This window comes from Aythya ferina (assembly GCF_964211825.1).
Source record: "Aythya ferina genome assembly, chromosome: 9".
NCBI lineage: Eukaryota > Metazoa > Chordata > Aves > Anseriformes > Anatidae > Aythya > Aythya ferina.
The window spans coordinates 13,740,379-13,767,675 of NC_140305.1; the positions used below are offsets into that span (position 1 = coordinate 13,740,379).

The 27,297-nt window shown below is 51.1% G+C and overlaps 2 protein-coding genes across 3 annotated transcripts in view; one reads left to right on the plus strand and one right to left on the minus strand.

Moving 5' to 3' along the window:
• HDLBP (high density lipoprotein binding protein) overlaps window positions 1-27,297 on the minus strand; it is a 37,226-nt gene that overhangs the window by 2,737 nt on the left and 7,192 nt on the right. The window contains exons 1-27 of one of the 2 annotated variants that reach the window (XM_084529739.1): window positions 22,980-23,060; window positions 19,674-19,741; window positions 19,029-19,141; window positions 18,131-18,285; window positions 17,358-17,573; window positions 15,519-15,725; window positions 14,819-15,034; window positions 13,756-13,962; window positions 13,430-13,537; window positions 12,814-12,918; window positions 12,290-12,368; window positions 11,462-11,601; window positions 11,048-11,152; window positions 10,683-10,796; window positions 9,262-9,348; window positions 8,966-9,097; window positions 7,957-8,175; window positions 6,901-7,122; window positions 6,465-6,683; window positions 5,632-5,770; window positions 4,710-4,864; window positions 3,970-4,074; window positions 3,223-3,357; window positions 2,495-2,638; window positions 2,144-2,329; window positions 1,039-1,155; window positions 448-576 (exon numbers count right to left, since the gene is read on the minus strand). In XM_084529739.1, coding sequence (XP_084385865.1) covers window positions 448-576; window positions 1,039-1,155; window positions 2,144-2,329; window positions 2,495-2,638; window positions 3,223-3,357; window positions 3,970-4,074; window positions 4,710-4,864; window positions 5,632-5,770; window positions 6,465-6,683; window positions 6,901-7,122; window positions 7,957-8,175; window positions 8,966-9,097; window positions 9,262-9,348; window positions 10,683-10,796; window positions 11,048-11,152; window positions 11,462-11,601; window positions 12,290-12,368; window positions 12,814-12,918; window positions 13,430-13,537; window positions 13,756-13,962; window positions 14,819-15,034; window positions 15,519-15,725; window positions 17,358-17,573; window positions 18,131-18,285; window positions 19,029-19,104 — 3,717 coding nt within the window. In that variant the 5' untranslated portion in view covers window positions 19,105-19,141; window positions 19,674-19,741; window positions 22,980-23,060. Of the gene's footprint in view, window positions 1-447; window positions 577-1,038; window positions 1,156-2,143; window positions 2,330-2,494; window positions 2,639-3,222; window positions 3,358-3,969; window positions 4,075-4,709; window positions 4,865-5,631; window positions 5,771-6,464; window positions 6,684-6,900; window positions 7,123-7,956; window positions 8,176-8,965; window positions 9,098-9,261; window positions 9,349-10,682; window positions 10,797-11,047; window positions 11,153-11,461; window positions 11,602-12,289; window positions 12,369-12,813; window positions 12,919-13,429; window positions 13,538-13,755; window positions 13,963-14,818; window positions 15,035-15,518; window positions 15,726-17,357; window positions 17,574-18,130; window positions 18,286-19,028; window positions 19,142-19,673; window positions 19,742-22,979; window positions 23,061-27,297 lie in introns of those variants that run through there. The other variant, XM_084529738.1, reaches the window with a different exon arrangement.
• Window positions 2,734-27,297, plus strand: part of SEPTIN2 (septin 2) — a 52,009-nt gene continuing 27,445 nt past the window's right edge. The window contains exon 1 of the mRNA XM_084529742.1: window positions 2,734-2,743. The gene's annotated coding sequence lies outside the window, so the exon portion shown is untranslated. The remainder of the gene's footprint in view (window positions 2,744-27,297) is intronic.

The following is a 27,297-nucleotide window of genomic DNA, read 5'->3' on the forward strand; positions in this document are numbered from 1 at the left end:
GGCCACTGAGGCAGCTGAGAACAGAGCTGCCACGTGTCCCAGGTCACTGCTTCCAGGCAGAACACAGCTCAGACACTGAGCTTGTTCTGTGCTGCAGCAGAAGTCAGAGGTGCCAGGGCCCTATGGCAACCCCTAAAACCAACACGACCTGGCAGGACACTTTCAGGTAAGGTCTCCCCATCCCCAGCGGCCCCACTGTATCCAACACGGGCAAGGCGTTTGGAAGAGGAGACAGCAGTGCTTTGGAAGCTGGAGGCAGAGCCTAGGCCTGCCCTCAGCTTTTGCCCAGGCCACACAGACCAGGACGGCCCCTCACTGCCTTCTCTGCCACCACGGAGAGAGGAGGGAGAGCGCTCTGTTGTCCCAGTTGAAACGGGAGGGCCAGGCCCCAGAGTCAGCCCTCGGCAGTGCCACACTCCCCGTGCCCGCAGCAGAAGCAGCACTCACCTTTTCATTGCTGACTGTGGCCCAGGGGGCATCTCTCACCACAAAGCCCTTGGATGGGGCCTTGGACTCTTCATGGGAAGAGGGCTTCATGTACACCTGCATCGCCTCGTTGTCCACCACATCTGCAAGCTGCAGTCACATGGCCCAGTTAGGATGTGGATCGTGACAGTTCCTCAAACTGGTGTAACCCCTCCACCCCCAAACTCCACCTCATCATGCAGCACCCTGTCCAAGGTCACTAGCCTGTACTACGGTCACCAAACACAGTGTTTCTCCACTAGTTTGAGAGCCACCAACTCCTAGACTGCAACTGATGCAAGCTGCAGCAAGGCAAGCACGTGCACGTCTTGGTGTCCCAACATGCTCGTTCGCTGTCCCCTTCTGGACAGCGGGGCCAGTCCTTGCACAGCCCGGGGCTCTGCAGCCAGTGGTCTGAGGGACAGCTGCAGACCAGAGCTGATTGCAACCCGCACAAAGACCAAGTTCTCTGGTGCTGTGGTAGAAAATACCACATGGAGATCCCTCAGACATCCAACTCTGTGGTTGAGGAAATTCTTGCTAAGCCGCCGCACAGATTTCCTGAACACTTACATATTCTTCCTCCAAGTTCAGGATGTGATCGATAGCTTCTTCCACGTTCTCGGGGAGTCCTGTCACGGTCACACAGTTGGGGTCAGGAGCCCCACTCTGGGGAAAGCGAATATCCACCTGAAACACAAAGAAACACAGGGATTACACCTGCACATCTGAAAAGCTACAGACTCCTTTAGTCTTTTGTTACTGGAATAAGATGATCTTCAAGGTCCCTTCCAACCCAAACCATTCTCTGTGCAGTGCTGTGCAAACAGCACAAGGCTGGATTTCCAGACAGTGTCCTCATTCTGCTGCAGGCATCCTCGCCATCAAGCCATCAGCAGGAGGCACAATAAGTTTTCTATCCTCTCCACAGATCGAGTAATCCTGGCTGATGACCATTTTCTGTAGTTGGCTTAGTGTTACCCGCACACAGCCAGCAAGGTCTCTTCCAGCTTGCCTTCCAGATGGCTGCAGGGAAGTCACACAAGATGGGACCAAAACCAAAGGCTGCTCATTTCAGAACAAAACAGCTTGTTTCAGCAACCAAGACCAGCCAAGATGTTACGTCCCAAAGGCTCATCACTCTGGATTCATATTCATTAACTGTCCCTGTAGTAAATCACTCTGCTACTGCCACGTGCTGTCAGGGATGCAGGCCCCTGCCCTTCCCAGGCTGAGCTGGCTTTGCCAAAGCCTTTCAGCTTCCAGCAGCCAAATCTGGAGCCCTAAAAGTGTATTTGGGAATCTTAAAGTCACAGGAATCACCGCTGGCTTAGACAAAGAAATCCATAGGATCTCCTCTGAGCTGAGCTCATGCTAAGGGGGTCTGGGTACAGTTCCCTCCCACAGCTCCCCAGCGTCAGTGACTCAACCACTTCTCCCTTCAAATGACTATCTGGGACTCCATCTGGAAGAAATCCACTGAAAGGCGACTTTGCTCCTACATTTGCAATGACACCTTGAGGGGAGCAGAACAGCATTGGTTTTTCTTTGCTTCTGTTCCAGCTGGAGGTGCTCAACAGGCACAAGAAACAAGGATCACAAGATGTGAACCTGACGCTCCTGAATTCGGACCCTAGTACCCAACTGCTTCCCCAGCCCGTGCTGCCCCACCGCTCACCTTGAATTCATCCATGATTTTGCGGATGGCTTTGCCACGTGCACCGATGATGCGTGCGTGGACACGGTGGTCCAGAGTCACATCCTCAGAGACCATCTGCTCCAGCTCGCCAACAATCTTCATGATGGCATCCCGGGCAGCCTCAGCATTCTTCTCATAGCCAGTGATGGTGATCTGGTCTTGGGCCTGGGGCACATGGAAGCACATAAGTAACCAAGCTCATAAGCAGCTAAGAAAAACTCCCTGCTACTCCCTTTCACCCTCCATCTTATTCAATAGCAGCACAGGGAAGTCAGAGCCCATGCTCAGAGACAACCAACAACCCTCTGTGTGTCCCCTCTGTCCTCTCACCTGGCTCTCATCATCCTTGTCAGGGAACTGGATGTTGACCTCATGCTCTGTGCGGATCTGGGTGATCACTGCTCCCTTACGCCCAATGATTTTAGGGTGATACTTGGGATCCACAGTGACTGTCAGCTTGAAGCTTCGCAAGGCCTGGAAAGAGAGAAGCAGAGTGAGGCACAACAGAAGGGAACACACCACAGCTGCTCCACTGATGGCCACGGAAGTCCCCGCATTCCTTTTGGCTTCTGAGATTCATGGGACAGATTCTGCAAGGTCCTGCCTGAGTGCACATGGCTATAGAAGAGCACCCAAAACATTCATCTGCAGGGGCCTTGTGCTTTTTGTCAAGTTCAGCAGGAAACTACAGGTAGAAAACAACTCCCCAGATCATCCCTCATGCTGTTTGTTCAGAGCTGGGATAAGGATTCACCAGAAGAGGTACAAAGAGACTCTAGCACAGTGAGGCTCCTGCCCTGCACCATCTCAAAGGGATGTGAAGGTGAGAGAGCCCTGGGCAGTTCAGAGTTTCCTAAAGTAGAATCCCAAGACTCTCCTGTTAGTTCATATTAAACAGGTTATATTTGGTAAGCCACTGCGTCCCCCAGACCTGCAGAGCAGCTAGGGGTGCTACTAAAAGGAGAAGAGTTCCACAGGTCTGTACAACTTCTAAAGGTAACACCCAGAAGCTGAAGCCTTGTTCAGCTGGAAGGAAGAAGGACTGGCACAGGCCTTACCCGATCCTCTTGTTCAGCCTGCAGCTCCTTCACTCTTTCCAGCAGCCCAGTCTTGGCACGGTCCAGGTTGGTGGCCAGCCCCGTGATGGTGATGACATCTGACTGCAGCTCAGGAGCAGGGACCTGGATGTTCACCTGAGCAACAAGTAACGATTATCACTTTGTACCACTGTTCACTGCACGTTAGCTTCTCACTGATCCTCTCTGCTACCAAAAAGAGCTTGCACCTCGCCTGAACCCTGTTCCTTCAGCCATTATTAACATCAGATTGCTTTGCTGCAGGACTTCAGGACCTGTCACTCTCTGTACCAGCCTGGAGAGGCTGGGAAACAAACACACATTCAACAGTGCTGTCTGCAGCCAACCTGCACCGGCCCCAAGAGGAAGAGGTCCGCAGCCCCTGCGGGCTCCTGGGGAATTCTTCCAAGCAGGCGGGCATGGCCGAGCTGTATTGCATGGCCAAGGAGGGAAAACAGCTCTTGCACTGGTAAGAAATCCAGATGGGCCCCAACAAGTCCTACAACACTCACGACACCAGCTCCCATCATACAGCTTCATCGTGAAACCAAGCAAGCCCCAGAGCCAAGGAGTTCATTACACAGGTCTCACTTTCTTATTATAAAGCCCGTATTCTATGGTCAAACCAAGATGGTCCTGAGTAAGTCACAACTGATGGCCAACACCATAAATGTGGTCGTTTACAGATTCTCCAGTATGTGGGATTAGGGAGGAAGGGCAACAACTTACTTCAAACTCGTCCATCATTTTACGGATCCCACTTCCTTTCTGGCCAATGATGTAACGGTGAAGATCAAAGGGAACTTCCACTTCAATGGTGACAGGAACCAGAGCCTAGAAGGATGGGAACAGAGTTTGCCAGCTGAAAGACTTCTCCTTTCTTTCAGTTTGCCATATACTTGCTCAAAAGAATAAGTTGCTGGAGCGAGGTTTGTTCCCTTTTAGTCAGGGTACAAACTCTGCAGGAGAGAGCAGCTGCAAACACCAAGATGACCTGTGGGGTGTTAAACATTTTTTTCCAAACAAGCCATCTAAAAACTCCCTCTGGCGTCAGAGGCTGTTCTCATATCCTTGGCTTCCACCTACAGAAACTTGGATGACATCACTAGAGGAGAAGCATGGCAAGGTCTGCTGAAGCTGGAATGATTCAGCCTCAATCACACTGTATCTCATCCCAGCCCTGCTTCATAAAAAAGGATGTCATGCTTTTCTGGCAAGTGACTTGGGGCTGCTTGCAGCTGTAGCAATTGCTAGGTCAGGCGCAGTGATTCAAGCCACCTGGCTAAATTACAGAGCAGCTGGAGAACTTCCTTTGAGCAATGCAGACCTTCTCCACGGTTAGTGTCAGTGACCACCTGGATAGCAACCTTGGCTGAACAGTTTTTATTACCATCACTAAAGCATGCAGCGAGCTGCTTGCATCAGGACATGACTACATTGTAAAGCTAAAGGGTTTGGAAGCCACGTACCTGCAGCGCCTCCTTTGCTGCCTCACACTTCTCCCTGCGGCCAGAGATGATGATGATATCACACTTCTTTGGAGAGCTGGGGTCTCCATCCTTCCCATCCTTGCCTTCCCCACCCTCCTCGCCATTCTCCTGCACAGCTGGCTCTGCGACAGGGGCTGAAAACATGGAAAGCCTCATGTTAAACACAGAGCCCCCTCCTTGCTCAACATCTTCCCCTCCAGATCTTCAGGCTCAGCCCAGTCACTAGAGACCATACACTACAGCCTGCTACGGAAGAGGTCACACAGTCAGCTTGCCATGGCTTGGCCTGGACTGAGCAGAACCGAACACCCACTGAGATGGTCTCCTCCATGCGTCTCTGCACAGCACTCATACTGCCTTTGCCCACAGGGGGAGAACCTGCAGTTGCACTCTGGAAGCAGAGGCTGTGCTCCTATGACAGCAGAGGCAATAAGGCTGGCAGCTCCTTCAGCAACAGGGAATTTCACTAGCACGGCGCTGGATGTTACAGGACAGCTGGTGGTAGACCAGGCTACTCAACAGAACGAGGCAGAGCAGGCCCCAGCTGTGCTGAATTCAGTACACCCAACGCTGAGAGCACGAGAACTCCGAGGAACCTTGACAAGCCTGCAGAGCAAGAGAGCAGCGGCAGGTTCTGCTTTTGGCTAGGACAGGTCCTTGTGCTCCCTGCGCTCTGTGGTGAGAACAGATTCAGAACCCACAGGTCTGCATTTTTACCCCCTAAAAGTAGCCCCTCTTCCCAAGAAGACACGGTTGATTCTGAGCCCAGATCCAAGGATGCTGTAGGGAACACCTGGGACCACTTCTCCACAGATTTTAAGGAGAGCTTCTCCACTGATCAAGTGCAGACTACACATCTGATCACCCCAACTGCCATGTGAACATGCATCCATGGGTATACCTGGGTTCTCCTCCCTGTCAGGGAATTTGATCTGGACACCATAGTCCCGGGTGATCTGCTGGATCCGGGATCCTTTGGGGCCCATAATGGAGCGGTGGAACTTTTGTGGGATGGTGCATTCGATTGTCACTTGAGCTTCCTGTGAGAAAGCAGAGTTGCTCTATTGCGACGCAGCCTCTTTCACTGCAGCAAACAGGATGCTTGCGCGTGGTGAAATCCATAATGGACAGAGTGAGGTGTTGGGAAAGGTAACAGCTGCTGTCATGGAAAGAACTAAAAGTTTCCCAGAATCTTTCCCGCTCTCAGAGAAGTTAGCATGAGCTGTTTTAATGAAGGCTGCCTCCGGCCTGTGATGTTAAAGGCTTCGGAGACCAAAGGCTCAAGCCTGCTATGACTCTAAAGGGGAGGAAGTAGTAAGAGAAAGGAAAAAGCTAATGAAGGAAGGAAAGGAAGGGCAGAGGTTTGACTGATGGTTGTTTCCAAAACGCAGTACTACCAGGACAAGAAAACCCAGGGAGCAGCCTCTACCCAAGACCAGGCATGGGGAGGGCTCCAAATTTTTCATGTCTAAAAGTACCCCAAACAAAGCTCTCCCCAAAAACAAGAGGAAGGTCAAATCAGGCAATTACTTGAAACAGCATTGCCATTTTGGAGCCAGCAGCCCTTCCCTACGCTGGGATCTAAAGTCTGCAGCCCCTATGTTGACAGCAAAGCTTTAAATCCCAAATCTGTTGTGGGACTTGTTCACATAAAGCTTGGCTGTACAACAGGTTCAAGAAGAGTTCAGCTGAAGCAATAAAGTATGGAAAAAAAACAGCTTTCCTGGGACTTACCAGGTCCTCAATGATCTCCTGGATGCGCTTCTTGGCTGCCTCCACACAGTCCTTGGCTCCCTTGAGGGTGACTTTGTCGCTCTGGGTGCCAGAGCGGGGGAAGCTGACCATCACACCACCGTACTCATCAGCGATCTCACGCAGAACTTGCCCCCTCCGGATGACGAAGTGGCGGTGGTGCTTGGGGTCAACCACCATGGAGTCTTCAACCACGTTATCCTACAACAGATGACAGCAGCCAGTCAGCCCTGCCCTTCCTGGCCATCATCACCCATTTGCTGCACACAGCAGAAAACAGTTTACAACCTCACTCCAACAAGAGATGGTGAAGAGGATCTTCCTGAGCTCCCACCTCGCTCATGGTTCTAGGAGGAACAGGTCCTCCACACTAACTCATCACATCTTGCTGCAAGGATAGGAAAGTAGCAGTTCTTACCAGGTTCTTGATGAGGGCCTCCAACTCCTTCTGCGCCTCTTTGACAGCTTCCTCAGTTCCCATGATAGTAATCAGCTCCTGATCTTTGTCCTCGGAGGTTGGGAAGATGATGCGGGCCCCGGTGTTGTCACGCACCTTGCGGATGTTGCCACCGCCTTTACCAATAAGGAATTTGTGGTACTCTGGCTTTGCACGGAGGTCCACGGTGTAACTCTTTGTTTGCTGTAAGGAGACAGATCCACGTGGAACATGTCAATATGCAGCAAATACACATCTGCACCAACAGCAGACATGCAGCTGTGTAACTGCACACACATGCACAGTGTTGCATGAGGAAGGCAGACGTAGCTTGCTGTCTAAATCAAAAAGGTTTGAAGGAAAAACACTATGTGAAAGATGCTCTCAGTGCTGAAGAAATATCTCTACACTTAGCACAACTGAAGAGAATATGAGCACAAAAGACTTCCTGGGAAGGGTCTGGGACTCACACTGGGCAGCAAAATCATTGGCTGGCTGACTGCTGTAAGCCAGGCAGCAGAGGGAACCAACCAGGGGAATGTGCTCACATGCTAGTGTTAAAAAGGGTTTTTTCTTGCTGATAAAACCAACAGTCAAGTGATTTCAACTCAGAGCAATGCCTTGTAACCAAAGGCTCCCAAACCCAATTATATACAGAGAAATGTAAGAACTAGAGCTGGAATTCAGAGACGAGGTAAAAAAGGAAAGGAGATACTCAGAGGCAGCTGTTTGAGAGAGGTGCGGCTACCCAACAGCATTCAAACCACAGCAGTAGGGAGCCTCAGCCCTCTGAGTATGTCCCCAGCCTTGGGAGAGAAGCATTTCTGCCAGTTCTTCTGCCCATGGGGGAAGAACTCATTGTCACAAGGACAAAAGTGTAGTTTTCTTTCAATCACCCCAACTGTACTCAAATCCCTTGGAAGAGGATTAAGCTGTCTTATGCCAGAAGCTTCTCAGCAGGCTGAGGGGATCATTTAAACCCTGAAAGAGAAACATCTGACCAAACCAACCCATTCCTTCGCTTACGACAGGGCTCACCTTCTCTTCTGCCAGGTGCAACAGCTGTTTCTTGGCTTTCTCCACATCCTGTGCTGGGCCCCTGATGGTCACGGTGTCACTGCCAGAGCCCTCGGTGGGAAAGTGGATGTGGACTCCACCACACTCCTCCATGATGGAGCGGATGAAGCGGCCTTTGGCGCCAATGAGGGAATTGTGCAGTTTGGAAGGAATAGAGACCTCCACCTCCGTGATGTTGGCCTAAGAAAGGACAGTAGCAAGCTGTTAATTAAGCTGCAGAAACGTGTTTGTGCCTACCCTGCTTACCTTCCAACTCCCACATTACTACGATCTTCATGGAGCTACGTGTAAGAAATGCCTGACCACAGAGGTTTGAAACTGGCTGCCCCTGATACATGAACAGCCGCAGGCAGGCTCATCAGCATCATCCCACAGCACAGTCAATTTTAGATGAATTACGTCCTGAGAGCAAATACCATGAATGCAAATTCAGTCTCTGATGAGGAGATAGCAGACCTACGTCAAGCCCTCCATTTGGAGGTGCCACCAGCTCCTGTCAGGTAGCGCAGGTTGGCTCTCTTGTAACTTGGAAGGTATTGTGGGGAGTCAGCACTGGGAGACCAGCCTCCCAGTGACAGACTTTCATCTTAGCTCAGTTCCCTGCTTTGTTCACGATGATGAGAGTTGTCCTCATTAACATTGAGCACGTGGTATTTTTAGTTTGCTTGATCTCAGCTAAAGCACAGCCTTCCCTAGTCCACAAGTGACACTTCAGAGGGACAGCCCTACTTGCATCCTGATAAGCTAGGAAAAGAGACTTCCCTGAAAGAAGTGACAGATACCACAGGCATAAATCAGGGCTCTGAGCTACTGGCAAATTTTGCTAAGATCTTAGGTTTTAGATTCAAGAACAGACTGACACGCACTGCTGTCTCCTGCCCTCCCCCTCTACAACCATTTCTTCTGAACTTATGCATTCTAGCAACATTTTCAAGTCCCTTATCTGCAACAGATCAGTCACTTCACTTACCAGCTCCTTTTGGATGGCAAGAATTCTGTGGCGAGCAGCTTCACAGTTTGCTCTCTTTCCTGTGATAACAATTGTCTCCGAGTTGCTGTTCTCTGCTGGGAGATCGATTTTGGTGTTGCTTTCTTCACGGATCTGCCACAAAAAAAAATAATAAATCATTTCAGAGGTGTCCCACATCAGAAGAAAGCACTTGGAGGTTACATTCCACATCATCAACAAACAGGAGAGAACAGCAAGCGGGATTTAGCAGCAGGCAGTTATCATACTGAGCACCAGAGACAGGAAAGTTATATCACCTTCTTGATGTTGGCACCTCCTTTCCCTATGATGTTCTTGTGGAATTGCTTGAAGATGGGGACAGAAATTGAAAAGCTGTTTTCAACCTAAGGGAGAAAGGAACATTATGCTGTCACAGCAAGCCTCATACCAGGAACTTGAAAAATGTGAACTTTGTCAATAGGCTTAGACCCACGGAAGTTCTCTACACAAGAACTGCAAGAATAAGCAAAACGAAGAGTTGTGGTGAACAGTGTTAAATCCGGTTGTAGGCTGGTCACTAGTGGAGTTCCCCAGGGCTCAGTACTGGGGCCAGTTCTCATTAATATCTTTATCGATGATCTGGATGAGGAGATCGAGTGCACCCGCAGTCAGTTTGCAGATGACACCAAGCTAGGTGCGTGTGTCAATCTGCTCGAGGGTAGGAAGGCTCTGCAGGAGGATCTGGATAGGCTGCACCGATGGGCTGAGGTCAACTGCATGAAGTTCAACAAGGCCAAGTGCCGGGTCCTCCACCTGGGGCACAATAACCCCAAGCAGAGCTACAGGCTGGGAGAGGAATGGTTGGAGAGCTGCCAGGCAGAGAAGGACCTGGGAGTGATGGTGGACAGTCGGCTGAATATGAGCCAGCAGTGTGCTCAGGTGGCCAAGAAGGCCAACGGCATCCTGGCTTGTATCAGGAACAGCGTGACCAGCAGGGCTAGGGAGGTGATCGTCCCCCTGTACTCGGCTCTGGTGAGGCCGCACCTCGAGTACTGTGTTCAGTTTTGGGCCCCTCGCTACAAGAAGGACATGGAGGTGCTTGAGCGGGTGCAGAGAAGGGCGACGAAGCTGGTGAGGGGCCTGGAGAACAAGTCCTACGAGGAGCGGCTGAGGGAGCTGGGCTTGTTCAGCCTGGAGAAAAGGAGGCTCAGGGGCGACCTTATCGCTCTCTACAGATACCTTAAAGGAGGCTGTAGCGAGGTGGGGGTTGGTCTGTTCTCCCATGTGCCTGGTGACAGGACGAGGGGGAATGGGCTACGCTTGCACCAGGGGAGGTTTAGGTTGGATATTAGGAAGAACTTCTTTACTGAGAGGTTTGTGAGGCATTGGAATGGGCTGCCCAGGGAAGCGGTGGAGTCACCATCCCTGGAAGTCTTTAAAAGATGTTTAGAAGTAGAGCTCAGCGATATGGTTTAGTGGAGGACTTGCTAGTGTTAGGTCAGAGGTTGGACTAGATGATCTTGGTGGTCTCTTCCTACCTAGATGATTCTGTGAAGTGCCTTCAAATACAGCCTTTAAACAACAGGCATTACCCTCCTGCCTGTATCTAGCCAGAAATTTGTCCAGAACTCCATCATAAAGTGTTTCAGTCCCAACCAAGTACAGTGACAGTACACCTGTACTTTTTTTGCTGGGCTACCCAGGTGTGTAGGAGAGAACAGACAGAACTCCCTCTTACCAGGTCTGCCACCATCTTTTGCATGTACTTGGTGCATTTCTCCACCTCGTTCTTGGGCCCTCTAAGTTGGACGATGTCGCTCTTGTGCGCTGGATCCGGGAAGTTGATGATAACCTGCAATGGGTAATTATTGATAGCAAACTCAAACGCAGGAACTGCTATGTCAGACACATGCAAAGATCAGGGAAATCCTATACATTCTTTGTCCCATTCAGAAAAGGGTAGCCACGTTAGCAAGCCTCTGGCAAAGACAAGTATCTTCTTATTTGTATTAGAGAGTTGCTACATTTATGATTTCAGCAACAAGACAAGTACACAAGTAGGAAACATCCCCTCTGGACTCCTCATCTCCTTGTAAGCCTTACCTCTGGGAATTTCTCCCGGATTTCCCGGATCCGCTCGCCCTTCTGCCCAATGATGGTCCGGTGGAATTTCTGCTCAATGATTAGGTCCTTGGTGCGTTCATTTTCCTGATGGTAATACAGATTACAGTTGAGTGTTCGGCAGGAGAGCCATATACTTTTATTTACCAGCTTGCTGCCTGACAGTTTACCTGTCAGCAGTGTCCCTTTATTCTCCTCTAGAGAGGATTCACTCTACATTGACAGAGAAGGAGTATGCAAGGGAATAGAAAAACACATCTATGAGCAGCAACTTGCACTTCAGATCATCAGATCCAAGTGCTCAGTGGGCAAAGGGCACATATTTGCACCAGACGTTATGTTATGAACGTAACAGCCCCAAACCCTGTGGCCTCCCAAGCATCACATCTTGCTCACCATACGGGAAGCGAGTTCCAGCAGCTCTTTTTTGGCCTGTTGGACCCCCTGTGGGTCTCCTTCAATTCTGATCAGGTTGCTCTTCTCATTGTCCGGTGGAATGCGTACAGACACCTTGTAGAGGTCCTTAATCCTGTTAACTTCAAGGCAAGGATGGTGGTGACACAGCCTGCTAGGCCAAGACTTGCAACAAGGCATCTTGATTATCAATGCTTAGAAGCTGTTTCAAAAGTAAATTTCTGAAAAGAGGCCACTGGGGTGAGGTTGAAACAGAGGGAAGTGCCTCTTCACTCTGGAGTTCTACAAGAGCAGATCTGTGCCACACAAGAACTGCACAAGCAAATGCTGTGGCATCGAGAGAGCAAAATGCTCGCTTGCTAGAGTGAGGAATCTCTTTCCTCTGCAGACAGCGCCACGTTTACAGTAGAAGGTGATCATTCATTTCTCATCCTGAATTCTTTAATGGGGAGAAACTCATTGGTATATTTCCACCACCCCCTATCAGCTGCTAAAGTGTAATTCACAGAGTAACTTGGAAAAAAGTTAAATTTAATTCTCCAACCAAGATAAAATTTCCTCCAGAACCTAGCAAAGTCATCCCACCACTGTTCAATCTGTCAAGATGCTTTCATACATTAAAACCATCCCAAGCACTTACTGCTTATTTATCTCTTTGTGTCTATTTATCTCCTTATGCCATTACCACCCTAGAAGAGCAGATGAAATGTGATGGGGACACCACGCTAGATGAACTACAGAGCCCCTGACACTACCTACTGAACATGGAGAGTCCGAGCATGGCAAAGATTAGAAAGGCACACCACTTACTGTTAGCTCCATTCTTGCCAATGAGGTGTCGGTGGAATTTGTGGTCAACGTTGATTTCTGCATAATCCATCCGGTTGATCTGCAAAGAATTGTACAGGGCTAGGTAGGATAGGCCAACCGCTCTCCCCTCTTGTACCCTAAGTAACTGCCTGATGCCAGCATTGGCACTGACTCTCCAGTAGTCAGCTATAAGCACTCCTCCTATTCCAAAGTGGAATGGAAACTTCTCTGTTTTGAGCTGAGAGCAGCATGCTTGTGAAGCACTTAAAAGAACTTACACACCTCCCTAGTTACAACTGAAAGACAACTCTTCCTTCTCTGCATCAGAAGATTTAAGACCTGCTGCTGATTTTCTAAGAATGCCACAGCTGAGTTTTGCAACCAAGTGCTTTGTTCATCTGCTACACAACCTGCCTCCTGCAAGTTCTGTTAAGCATGGCAGGATAGGGATGTGATACAGACGTGATACCTAACTCATCATCTCTGCCCCTTCTTAGGTACTGGAACTAGTAACACCAACTTACCAGATCCTTGACCATGACTTCAATCTGTTCCTGAGCCACATTCACATCTTCTGTAGGTCCTTCCAAAGTGATTTTATCCTCTCCTTCTGTGAATTCGATGTGAACCTTGAGGCGAAGCAATCAATTCAGTAACGATTTTCCAAGATGCAAGACACGTCAATGCTGTTAGTCAGGCCTACAACACCTCTGCCACTAAGAGACATTTTCCTTCCCACAAAGCACACCCATTGTTCTGCTTTCAGAAGAACTTACAATTTTGGCCATGTGATAGTGTCTAGAGCCTAGGGCTTTGGCGCTGTCCTTACTATCTGCAAAGGCTTTGAAGAAGTTACTTGCCTAACCTTTCTCTAGGTACTAACTCACAGTGAGAAGCCTAGCTTAATTCAGCATTTCCAGGTATGTTACTGTATCAACTAATACCACATAAAGCTTCCTTTGGAGGGCTCAAGCCAGAAGAGTAACTTATGATGAGTAGTGCTTGCAGCAGTAAAAGAGAGGCTCCCTTTAATATTAAAATCTGTGTCATTTCCTCCCTTGTTTCACCCACACCAGAATACATTCTTCTCTTCTACAAATAGTGATCTGGACTAAACCATATTCTACAGCTGAGGCATACCTTTGGCATCTGCTGAGTTATTTTGGCCAGGTTTTGTCCTTTCTTTCCAATAATGAAACGATGAAGCCAAGAGGGGGCAGAGACCGAGGAGACGGTAAAACTGTTGGCCTGAAAGACAGAAAATCAGAGCAGCTGTTTGATGGACAGACTGGAAGAGATCCTTCACAAAAATTCAGGTCCGATTTCTATGTTGCACCCTCAGTGCTGACTTAATGTAAGCAGCATCTCTAACAGCCCAACCAAGACCATTCCCACTCTGCCTGTCAGCACTCCCAGATACATCTTTATGCGACTTTCTGAGAAGGCCTAGTCCATCCCGCCAGTACCTTTGCATAGACTTCAGTCAACGCCTGCCCAAGCTTTTCGGGCTCGCCTCGCAGTATCACCGTCTCCGAGCTGCTGTCAGTGGGTGGGATCTCGACAGAGACTCCAGTTTTCTCCAAGATCTCCTGCAGGGAATTCCCCTTGGGGCCGATGACATACTTGTGCTGGGACTTCTTCACCTCCACGGCAATGGTAGTAGTCTTCTTTTTCTGTGGGGGCAGAGGCACTGGGGCATCAATCACAGGGGGATGGGGAAGGACAAGAGTGAAAGGAAGAGGCAACAGATGCAGTGAAACTCTGCACCCAGGAAAGAGCAAAGCAAAGGCGAGCGCACTGGTTCTGCAGTACCCCAGCACCCTTTGGGCCCTTGCCCACAGCAGGCTTTGTGCTCACAGGTTCACAGTTGACTAGTGCTCTGTGGCAAACTCCCTGGGACACTGCATGGAGGAGACCACAGGCACACACACACACACAGAGACTTGCACGCACACACAGAGTCTTGCACAACAGGGCTTAAACACCTAGCTGTCCCCAGGCAGTACTGTAACGCAACGCCATGTAGGCTATTTGGCTATAAGCTGATTATCTCTGCTGAAATCCAGACTGGCATGGATACAGACCTAACCATGAGGAAAAACAGCTCGACAACCCACAAGAAGGATATTCACAATGATGCTGGCTGTGGAAAATAAACTGGAGTGAAATTCACTCTTCAGCAACTTGTACTTATATAACAACTTTGATGATGTGAGGTGGCCACCACTGGAGACTTCACACTTCGCTCCTTAGTAGCACCTGTGTGAACAAGAGCCAGGGGAGCTCTTTGTGGTCTGCTGATTCCCCCCATGACACAGAAAAGCGGGATGCCTGTCACCTCCCTGGTAGCATCAGCCCAAGTCCCAGTCTGCTGAGTAAGGAAATGGTAAGACCCAGGGCTGCAAGGGCTGCGGAGCCAAAGCTGACACGAGGAGGATGTGATGGAGAGATGCACAAGAAGAACAAGAAGGGAAGAGGGACTACGAACAGGTGGGGGGAAGTTGGGGATCTTCTACAGACCATCCATACCTTCTCCTCATAGATCTTCTTAACACGAGCGACAGCCTGGGCCAACTGCTCCTTTTCTCCGGTGAAGACTATCTCTGTCTTGTTGACACTGGGTGGAGGAATGTTGATGCGTGTCCCTGTGTCCTGCATGAGTTCGCTCACCAGCTTGTTGTAAGGGCCAGCGATGAAGGGGTGGTACACCTTCTCCACATCCAGCCGCTCCACAGCGCGCTTATCCTACAGGAGCCCAGAACAGACCTCTGTGGGAACTGCCCTCCATAATACAGGCTCTGCCAGACACCAGTACAAGCTACGTTCCCAGTGCCACCCTACCTGGCACTCGGGCCCAGGCACCCTTTCCAGCCTGCAGGCTTGTAGATCTCCATCCATCCCTTTCAATCTACAAATCCTGCTGTTGCTACAGACGTTTTTATGATATTCACTTCTCTAACATCTTGCCTTATCCCATCTGGTACCTTATTACGGTCCATTTCAAATATGAACCAAACTTACTGGAATTCAGAGATGGTCAGAACGGAGAACCAGAAGTTGCAGAACCCAACAGAGGTGCTCATACAGCCAGCAGCACAGTACACATCTCTGTTCAGACTAATACTAGCCACTGAGCGTGGCCAGAGTGGCTACAAATATCTAATATTCCATGGAGAAGCAAAATGGTGCTCTAGCTAATACCACGAGTAAGATTACAGCACTGAGGTACCTGCTCAGCAGAGATAAGCAGGATCTCATGTCGGGCTTTCTCAATCCCTTCTTTAGTGCCGGTGATCTTGATCTGGTTGCTGGGGTCATCCGGGCGGGGGATCTGGATTTTAGTTGCAGTTTTGAGCTCCAGGTCCTGCAGCTTCTCGCCGTTCTTTCCAATGACAAAGCGGTGGTGCTCCTTGGGGATGGCAACTGTTGCTGAAGCCTGAAAACACAGAAACCAAGCATCTGTGAGAATCCTTGCCTACAGCAGCAGATCCACGGAAGCAGAGCCAAGGAAAGCAAGTTAGATGCTGCTCAGCAGTACCACTGAGGAGCAAACACTATGTCTTCCCAGCACGTTCTTGTCTAAGGACTGATACTGCACAGTTGATCTACAATACCTGTACACCTGGAGTCTAAATCCCACCTTTCATTCAAAACCCTTCAGTTTCTACAGAAGCTTACTCAGAGTTTGCAAAGGCCTTCAGGCACAGATGAGGAGGTGCCTGTCTTTCAGCATAAGAAGCAGAAGCAGTACCAGACAACAACTGAGACGATGGCTCAAGGGTGACGTTTATCTGAACTGCGACTGCTGCTAAAGCTACAGAGAACAAGACACACGGTCTGACTCCTAGGAAACAGAAATTCAACACCAGAAACCTATCTGAGCAGGCAGACAGCTATGAGATGCTTACTGCTGCTCACTGGTGTCTCCAATCTAACACTGCTCCCAGGACTACCTGTAGAAGAACTCTTGCAGAAAAGGGGTCCCAAGAGATGCCCTCGATTTACCTTCAAAGGGCTGTTTTATAATAGTGATTTCTGATTTCTTCCTTCTCACTGAGTTTTTATCAACATGCTAGCTTATGATTGCTACCATGCTCTCAATACCTGTAAATATGTAACTACTAACAGCAATTAGGCACTTAAAATTCAACCTACACTGGAAAAAAAAAATAAAAAGATCATTTGGTCTTCAACTGTGTGTCCCTATAATGAAGCCAGCCAAACCTAGGAGAGCTGGGAATACAGACACACCTTTGTCTGGGGCCAGGGCAGTAGGAGGTACGTGCAGGGACAGTTGGTCGTGTATTTCAGCACAACCTGAATTAGTTTTTGAAATGTACTTTATTTAGGGTTTGTCCCTTTCTTTTCCCTCCGGTAGGGTATGACACATGAGTTGAATAGCAGTGAAGCAAAGGGCAGCATTAACTACTGCATTAACCACCTGTGACATTACACTTTGATGCACGCTACAAGACCTGGCTGTGATACAGCTTAACAAGAACTACCACCCTAGCTATGAACTCAGAAATCTGAAGGTTATGAATCAAAACCTAAAGGACTGAAAGGAGAAGCAATTGAAACAACGGGGCTGCGGCTCCTTACCAGTGTGGCTTGAGTTACTCAGCGCAGAACCCTGATCTGAAGCTTTCAGCTTCTGGCAGGACTTCCCTCTTCTCTACCTGTCATTCTCCCATCTCGCCACGTTCTTCTCTGAAGGACTACAGAGAAGGTACAGTCCCATTCTCCCATGCTGCTAGCTTCGTGTGAAGGGCCTGCTCCCCCTCCAGCACCTCAGCATAAAGTCAGTGCCTGCAATTCAAGTGTTCCGAGATTGCAGACTCCACCCTCCATGCAACAGCATGGCCTGTAATTAGCTTTGAACCCTATTTTAAGCCTCATCTCCATTCCAAAATTGCCAATTGTATGCTTTGAAAATATACAGCAAAGCTAAATTACTCATCTAATAACACCTCTTTGCCTTATAAGCACACACGCCCAGGGGTCTCAAAACATTTGTGAGTCTTGGGGAAGAGCAAAGATGAAGTGTGAAACAGTTAGATGCCCTCACCTGAGTCTGCAGCCGAGCGACAATCTCCTTCCGAGCCTTCATGACTGCTTCCAACTTGCCAGAGACCATGATGGAAAGGCCTTGGTCCTTTGCGAGAGACAGCTCCAGGTGAGCTCCTGTCTTCTGCATGATGTCGAGGCAGATCTTGGCCTGCTCGCCTTCTCCAAACTGATTCATGTCCTTGTATTTCCTCTCCTCCAGTGGCACATGAAACACCTGCTCAGCCACAGGACAGATGGGCACAGCAAGCAGTCAGTATGCTTCGGATTGCCAGTGCCTCCCTCCATAGCCGTACTGGACTTCACTGACATAAAAAATTCCCAGGTTTGTGCAACCCATCAGCCCCTCCAGTGGAGACACCAGCTGCAAGCAGGGAAAGTGCAAGAGCACTTCAGCTGGCAGACTGTCCCACACCAGGGGTTTTCCTAAAGTATGTCAGGCAGGCAGGAGCGCTAAGCTGTGGTGGGAGTATTTTAACACATTAGTGCTCGTTGCTTGAATTCTGCAATCCTCCCTTCAGGCCTGCTCTGGTAGCTATTTGTGCAACAGGGACTGAGAGCTTTCTCTGAACAGTTTTCCAACACATCCTTCCCCCCTCAGAGTGGTCTTAGGTCTCAGCTGGAGTCCTCCTCGCAGCCTGGGAGAACGTACAGCAAAGAGCCTGCCAATCTGACACACGAAGGAGTTCACACTCTGGGGAAAGCCAGCTTCACTTCACCTGATTTTTGGAGGAAGGCTGGGCTGGGGGGAATAGGGCACCTGCTCCCACCAACCTGAGTGATGACAGAAGCCTTTATCGGTCGGATTTTGCTCCAGGGCCCAGCGGGTTCCTGGGCAGCTTCCAAACATGGTGCTTTCTCAGGGAGCGGAGGGAAGGCTTCCTTGTAGGTTGGAGGATCATTCTCTTCTTCAGAGTTTAAAGCTGTAACTGAGGTGAAATAAACAGGGTGAAGAGATGCTCTCCGGGCAGAAATGCCCCTGTTCATCATAGGGGGTGCAAGTGTGTTCAGGCACTACTATGAACGGAGAGCAAGGGACGTGTGCACTACTATTAATGCTATTACAGTTGTGTTTGTGGAACAGCCAACTCTGGAGCACAACTGAAAGGAACGGAGCAAGGCTGCAAGTCTGAGGGGGATAAGACAAAGGTACACCAGAAGGAAGGCAGGGAGAAGCACTATAGTTAGAAGCAGACTGCAGGGAAAGCCTGGATGGGGACCTTATGCTCCGCTCAGTTGTGCGCTGGGCTGTGCCAAGTGGGCCAGCTGGCAGCTGGAGGATGGGTGCAGAATGCACCAGTGAGCCAGTCAGCAGTTACACTGACATCCCCCCCAAAACCTGGATGGGCAAAGGAAGAAAAGGACCGAGTCCAGCACACTGATGCCCAGTGCCCCACTGTTGCACGTATGCTGTTCCCACGGCTGACAGAATTGCCTGTCAGAGCTCTGTGGAGATCTGAGGCTTGCCTCCTCCTGGCTCTGCCCCGTGCAGCATCACCTCTGTGCTGCCGTTGGTGGAAGGCCAGAGCATGTGGTGAGCCACCAAACTAGGAATGAAGAATGTAATTTCTGCACACTTGTAGTGAACTGGATGCCTGGAGTGAGCTTGGTAACAGCAAGGAACCCCGTTTGTGTTTAAAGGCACATGATGGAAACTCAGCTCTTTTCTCACCTTTCACCTGCTGCTGAGCCAGGCCGCTGCGGTGTTCAGCGAAGCTCTCCTGGGTCAAAACTGCCACGGAGCTCATTGTCGACTTCCCACCCACACACAATCCGGGTATGCCACTGGAAGAGACGGAGGAGGCAGCATTATTACCAACACCATTTGAGACACACAAAAATTACTCCACCAAGACAAAGCACGTGTTGCTAAATGCTCTTCTGGTCAGCCAGACGCTACAAGGCACCTACAGTGCCCATCACAGCTGCCCAGTTCTCTTACTGGACCAGAGGGGAGCTCACAGCACAGCGGACACCAAAACCAGAGCTCCTCGTTAAGAAGAGAGAGGATGTGCAACCTAAGAAGGTCACTGGAAAGGGGGACAACAGAAGTTGTTAAAGGATACTCTAATTAAATCTATCCATTATTAAAGGCGTGCAGTTTTTAAAAGAGTATCCAAAGGTCTGGATAGTCAGTCCAAGACCACTGTTTAATCCTGCAGAGAAAATGAAAAGGGCTCAGGATTCTGGCTCTTCCTAAAGATGACTTATTTAAGTGTCTGAACTGCTGCTGATTTAGGGATACACTCAGAAAGCCACTCTGATAAGCATGCTTAGCAACAGCAAGATCTTTGGCACTCCCAAAATAGGAACTTACCAGCTAAATGGTCAGTAGCCAGAGAGTCCGTCCTGTAAGCTGCCCGTTTGTCAGCCTGCCAGCTTTTGCTTTATAGAAAAAGAAAAGAAAAATATTTATGTGGCTGCTCCAAGACAACAGGAAAACACAACACCCCCATTACTGTAAGAGAGCGCTGACTGTACTGTGTTTCAAGCTTACATCCTATCCAAAATATTCTCATACCGAGCCACATCTCACCATACTTTACCTGTCAAATTTTACTGGAGCTACAGACAACGCTGCTGCCTGCTTAAACCTCTCAACAGGAAGCCTGGGGTAGCTGCTCTTCAACCAGACCGGCTACAAGAGCAGCCAGCCAGCAGCAGGCAAAAACACAGTCAATTAGTAACAAATGTGCAAGACAGACACGAAATTTCAGGGTTGCAAGCAAGCATCGACATCTAGTCAGAGGAGACTAACAACCTGAAAACCTGCCAACAGCTCTGCCATCAGTCAGAAGTTAGGAATGTAGTTTAGTGGAGCTTTGGTGAATCAACATCCACGGCCTCGCAAACTGAGGCAAACGCTCAGGGCTATCCACACACAGCTACTGGCCAGTCCACCTCTTCATTTTTTATTGTAATAAGATGATACACCAGGCACTGAACTCTGTCTTCAGGCCTAACTCTGTCTGTCGGAAGGAAAAAAACCCACACTAATTTACGCGGATTACTTTAAAGGCACCCACAAGATGGGACCAGGAAAAAAAGACGCTGTTGGTGGGAGCTTTATATCCCCTGCATCTGGATCCGCAGCTCTGTTAAAGAAGTGCTCAGGAATATAAAGACATAGAAGCCAGGACACTGCACACTGTCAGATGGATGGAAGTTCACCCCCAACACCCTCCAACTGCTTACGTGTGCTCTTGCTGGGTTTGCAGTCTCCTAAACCCCAGTGCCTCTGACTGCTCACGGCACTGCAGGTCCCTCCCTGGTGCAAACCCTGCGCTGCTGCTGCTTCTGAAGGGAGCTCTGGCACTTTTCGGTACGCTGACGGTTCCCATTTCTGGCCTCCCAACACATCAGAAAAGCTGCCCAAAACCACAGAGCGTGTGATGTGGCATCTCACATCATCCACATGCTGACACTGTCAGGGGACGGAAGAGAGGCAGGAGGGAAGGAGAGGAAAGAGCAAGGAGAGCAGCAATGCAACCAGGCCATTCAAACAAGATCTGCACTTCAAGGAAGGCCACACAGGGTATTTCCACATATTGCACTGCCTCCTGCTATCAAAGCAATGGAGCTAATGTTACAATTAATTCCCTAACGACCTGTTCCTGCGAGGTGACAGCTACCAGCCAGCCACACCGCCTGAAGCACAGCTTCCACAGCACGCAGAGCCTCTGCACGGCTGGTACGTGGGTACAGGTGGCTGGTCAGCCTGGTCACCTGCTCTCAGAGAAAAGCTCGGCTTCTCCCTGCTGGCCATGCTCACACCAGGGACTACACCAGTGTGTTGATGGAGCTGCCACAGAACCGAGGCAAGTGGCACTGCGCCCGCTGCAGGCTATTTGGGCAAGGCCTTCAAGCAGCCGTAGGCTCCTCCAGCCCACCACGTCGCTATCAAGGTGCCACCACCTCACAGCAAGCTGCAAGCAGGGCTGAGGGCAGGAGCCAGTGGCACTCTGTACACATCACAAGCAGCTGTCGAGGTCTGGCTGGGGCCTCGCTCGCGGCATGGATGCGCTTAAAGCTCTGTCTCCTGGGGAAGTACCACCTGGTTCTGCTCCTCAGAGGAGGGTAAGGATGAGAAGTCAGTGAAACTACACCCGATACAGTGCTCGCCCGAGAGCCGTAACCTCCAGGCACAGCTGTTGGTTTCACTGTGTCCACGCCAGCTGCAGAGATCTTCCTTGCAGTCAACACCTCAGAGAAGAGCTAGATATTCACCGAGAAAACTAAGGGCAGTATTTACCCACATGAATTTCTGCTTCGTCACCCATGCAGCGAGCTAAGAACAAATGTTATTCATCTCCAGTAACCCCAAACATCTGGTATACTGTAGGCCTCAGGGATTCATCCCTGGCCAAAATTGGAGGCGGCCATCAGAATGGTATTTTAAACATAACGCGAGCAGCAGCAGCTCAGGCGCTGCCTTCGGAGCCCACACCTCCTCGCCTTCCCACTGCAGGTTTTGAAACTAAGATTACGGCTACGTCACGGCAGCGTGCAGCTGACTGGGTCAACAGGTTTTGGGCCGCCTGCTTCGCGCACCGTCCGTGGCGCTGCCTTTGTGCGCCCGAAGAAGTTTCAGAAGTTTACAGCGCGCTGAAACGAGGAGAACAAAATCATCCTGAAAATAGCCTCTAGCAAGGGCCAGACCTAACCACACGGGAAATATTTGTAAGGGGCAGAAAAAAAAAAAAAAAAAAAAAAAAAAAAGGCCAAGTCTTGGGTTACGCCGCCAATCCGACGGGTCCTCGTGGGCAGTCATGGCGAGCTGGGCGGTAGCGCAGAGACGGGAACTGAACCTGGGGGTGACTGCGCTCGGCCAACAGCAGCGGGGCTGAGCTGCTCGGGGTGAGTTCTGAGCCTGTGGTTGGTGTCACGGGGAGCTGGTTGGTGTCACCGGGAGCTGGCTGCGGTCCCCATGTGTCCGGCCGGGCCGGCTGCTGCGTGGCAGGATGGAGCCCTGAGCGTGGCTTCCTGCCGCAGCCACCGTGGGCACGGCCAGGCCTTCCCGGGCACGGCCGGGCTCGGGGCCGGGCGTTACGGAGCGGCCGCCCCCGGGCTCGCCCCGTGCCCCCGCCGCCAGCCCCGCGCCCCGCGCCCCGCGCCCCGTCCTCAGGGCCGGGGGAAGCGGCGGAGGCCGGGGCCGGGCGGGCGGCGCCGCCAGCGCCACCTCAGCACTGCCGGCACCGGGGGCGGGGCGGAGCCCTTAAAGGGACAGGGCCGGGGCCGCTGTCACGGGAGGGGGGGGACACGGGGATTTGGGGGGGGGCGGCACCGGCCCGAAGCGCTGGGTGGGAGCGGGGCGGCCCCGCAGCCCCCGCGAGGGGTGGCGGAAGGGGAGAAGGAGAGAAATGGAGAGAGAAATGGGTACACGAAGAGCCGGAGCCGAGCGGGAGGGGAGGGGAGGCGCTGGCTCAGCCCCGGGGCCGTTCACCCCGCGCCGTTTCGCAAGGGCTGACCCCGGCCCCAGCCTCCCCCCCCGTGCCCCAGCCCGGAGCCCCCCGCTCCCCTCTTTCACCCCCCCCCCCTAAAACTCCCCCCTCACCCACCCCGCGCTCAGCCCAGCCCAGCCCGGCCCCGAGCCCTCTCCCCCGGCTCCCCAGCCCCGACTCACTCCGGCCGGTGCCCGCTCGCCCGCTCTGCTGAAGGACCGGGAGCGCTCGGGGGGGAGAGCGGCGGGCGGGCTCGGCCGGGCCTATATAGGGCGGGCCGCTGCCAATCCCCGCGCCGCACGTCAGCGGGACTTGCCCCCTTCCCGCCCGGCCGAACCGCGGCCTGGCCGGGGGCTGCCAGCACGCACCGGGGGCAGGGCGGCTGCCGCGCTCCCCGGTAGCCTGTAAGGGGTCGGGGCTCGGCCCCAAAGCGTCGTGTCCCCCCGTGTGCCCCCCGTGGGGTTGGGGGAGAGGAGGCGCAGCTCGGTACCGGGAGCCGAGAGCCGCCGCTGCCACGTCACGGGGCCCTGGCAGCCGGCTCAGTGCAGCTCCCGGAGGGCCCCGAGGTGCTGGGGGGTCCCTGGGGGTCCCAGCCCCGGCCCTAAATCGGCTGTGCCCAATTAACTGCGCGCAGCTGGGCACAGAGAAGCCCAGGAGGCAGCGCGGTGCTGAGCCCCCGAGCTCCTCCTCGTTACCTGGCCCTGTCTGTGTGGGGACGGGCTGCTCGTAGCTATGGGTACTGGAGGTCCTCTAGGGACGCAGGGCATCCTGCAACCAGCAACATTATGGAGCTGTGAGTTTTTGTCACAGCTCCCTCTCCCAGCCTGTTTAAAAGGGAATATCCTTCCATATCTCCGTGCCTCTTCCTTTATTTGCAGCTGCAAGTGGCAGGAGGGTACTGCAAGGCCGAGGGCAGCTCGCCACATGCCTCCCTGCTGCCACAGGACAGCTGCCCCGGGCTGCTCTCCACACAGGACTGAGACATCCCATGGGGTAAAGAGTCGGGGATGAGACCCCACCTTTCCTCCTGCATCCACCAAGTGTCCTGTGCATGGATGAACCCACATTCAAAGGATGCTGCAAAGCCCATTTCGACTCAATGCCCCTTCCACCAGCATCCCACCGTGCCCAGTGAGGGACTCGGCACAGGCAGGGTGAGGTCTACAGAGGCTGCTCAGCACCTCCTGGGCTACGTGCCCACAACTGGCAACTCACCTCCAAGTGCTGGGTTTGGTAGCTGAGGGGAGGGAAGACAGAAAAAGGTACCCAACACCTTGACAAACACCAACCTGCCCCCCTGCTCCTAGCGTGCTTCAGCAGCACTACACCAGACCCTGGTTTCTCCACCTGCAAGAAGGAAGCCTCCTAGAAAAGAACACCAACGTGCGACAGCAAGGCTGAAGGCTTGGGCAATCCACAGTTTCCACAGCTTATCAAATTGGCAGCTCATATCACCAGGCAGAGGGAGGACACAAAAATTGGACTGGTGGAAATATGAAACTCAAACAGAGATAAACTTAACACTGACGAACATGGGTTCCAAAAACAAGCCCCAAACACGTTCGGTGTGAAAGCCAAGGCTGAGGAACTAAGCAGCTTTCCATAGTGACTCCAGGACTCTTTGGGAAGGGAGGAGGAAACTTTCAGCTCCTTAAACCACTGGAGCGAAGACTACAACAAGGTTGGGCTTTGCTGGCACATGCACCCTCAGCTGAGCTGGGATTTCGCAAAGGATTTCTCCCAGCCTGTTCTTATATTTTGTTGTTATCCCTTTTTCCTTCCAGAAACTGCCAGCCTTATTTGGAAAGCAACCAAAGCATGCTCCAAAATGCGCGCTGTGACTTTATTTCCTGTTAAATATAACTCCAGATTTCTAGAACTGTACAAATAAGCACCCTTTTCATACCCTGGGTGCTCATCCCACACACACACACAAGTCACAGAACACCACAAAAGAACTTCCCCTGGGAATATCCACTTTGGCACATCCCTCACCAGCGGCACGACAGAAGACAGGCTGGGGGGAGAATGGGATAAGGAAGCAATTTGAATATTAAAAACAATAACAAAACATGGTGGAAGAGGATTCAGGACACAGGGCACTCGTATGCCAGAGAGCACTTCGGGTCTCAGCCAAAGAAAGCAAGATCTGCTGCTCAGCTCTGAAGCTATCCCTATGGCCTCCCCCTTTCCAATGGGATGGTTTTTTATTTCTACAGGAGAACTCTGAAGAGAAGGGTCAAGTTATATAGATCCTTCCATCATGAGAATGAGGAGAAATCATCATAAAACACTGACTGAAAGTGAGTCCACATTATGTGTCTCTCAGTGGCTTTCAGACCAGATTTATTTGCCACACGGAAGGAAAATGCCAGAGGCGTTCAAGTCGGGCACCTCTTTTCCTCAGTCATACACCATTACCAGTCAGCAAGGATTCTGTGGGCCAAATTCTGCCCTCGGCTGTACCTAAGGCAACCTCACCATCTTCAGAGGCCCACTGTAAATACCCGAGTAGAGAACTGCTGTTAAGAAAAGTCAACCTGAGCCCATACGCTAATCCCAACTCCGTTGTGACTGAGGGAGAGGGGTGGAAGGCACAGAGCGACTGCATGTGTTTGTCTCACGTAACCCAGGTGGTATAAATAAGGGGTCCCAGGGGAGCACGACATCATTTGCCTCTCTTGGTAAATCCATCTTGTTTATAGAGGGGGATCCTCTCCCTGCACACAGGGGCTGAGCAGCCACTGAAGGAAGGTGACTAACCTCAGCAGGCCGCTCAGGCCAAAATGGTTGTTAATGACTTATTTATTTCCTGGGCACTCTGACAATAAAATTATGCAACCATCAGCTAGCAAACAATATATATGCTGCCTCTCCTAAACGATCACAGGGCGCTCTATAAAATGGGGACAAGCAAAATAGATTATTCTGGGAGAAGAAGAGGAGCAACTCAGTGCTATAGGCAGGGTTCCAGTATGAACGAGTACCTTCCACACCCTCTGACCACAGCGAGAGAAAAAGCTTGGAGTTCAGGGGGAGGCACGCATCTCTTACACTGGAATACCATGGGGCAACTGGATGTGGTGGTTAACACTGACAAACCATCGGGAGACTTGAGCTCCACTGTTCGTTTTGGTACCGCTCTGCTGTGGTGAAATTCTCCCAGTCGCCCTGGCTGTACACACCCAGGGGTCTTGATTTACTCTGTGGAGTTAGTATTTCATTCCACGCTGTTCAGAACGCTGTGATCCTTGGATACCGGGTGCTATGACAAAACAAATGCCATTTCAGAGATGAGGAAGAAAGTCAATGGACAGTTTAATAAAATCAATCCAAATCCACGCAAAAGGTCAGAGGCACTTCTTCCACAGAGACTGGGAGAGAAATCTGGGAATTTAACAGAGAAGTAATACACTCAGACCAAGAATGATTGAGGTGGATTTCCTACCTGTGCTTCAGAGGCAGTTAGAGCAAATCTAGTCATTGAAAAGTTTGTCAGAGTAGAGGCAAACTTCAGGTCTTCTGCCTTGGAGATCCAGAAAGCGGTTTAAACACGAGGGACAAAGTGAAAGGAAGCATCTTCCTGTGCTGCCTTACAGCTTTACAGTAAAGCAAAACAAAACACTGACTTGACTCAAAGACTGGGAAGCGAGTTGGAAACCAAGTTCCCTGACAGGCAGCCTGGACAGGGTGGTGGAACAGGAAGAAGTCACAGGAATTCAGAGCTTCAAAATTCAGCTGGAGGTCTGGGGCCCTGGTGTATAGCCCAGCCTCCTGCTCCCAGCAGGGCCACACCGGGGTGATGAGGGCTCCAAAGCTGCACAAATGTCCTGGGCAAACTGCTTATGCTGAACACGAAGCATGTTATTACCTGAACATGATTTTTCATTTAAAAAATTACCACTGCGTGCTCATCTGACACAGGTGCCTTCAGAGGGCTGCTGCGGCACTGCTGGTCCCTGCTCAACCTGCACCGAAGAAGAGAAATCTGCCACTGGTAATTAGCTGAGAGCTACTTCCCAAGGCCTGTTTGAACACTTGTGGTTAAATATCACAGCGAGCCAACGAGCGCGGATTGCAGAGATGCTGCAGAACAAAGCACGCGCTATTTTCTGTCTGCTCTTCAAAAGGAAACTTTCACTTCACCCTCCTTCAGCTACCAGGTTGGACTTCTTTTGTTTACCTTCTCAGAGTCCCTCGCTCCCTCTCCCCGACAATTGTAATATAAAATGAACACGTGGCATTTTTTTTTTTTTTTTAAGAGACGTTGCCAGAAGCTCTCATGCACTACGTATCACGTAGCTTGGAAAAGCAAGGCACTTGCAAGGCCTGAACTCCCCCCCCTCCCCATTTTTTTGCAGTACTCATCACCTAATTAGACAACGTGAAGTTGCCAGTGTCCCTTCGCTTAGAGGTGCCAGTGGTTTCCCTGCTCTGCTCCCAGAGGTACTCGTGAGCAGCTGTTCTGCAGGCCAGAATCTGAGGAGCTGCCTGCAGCAG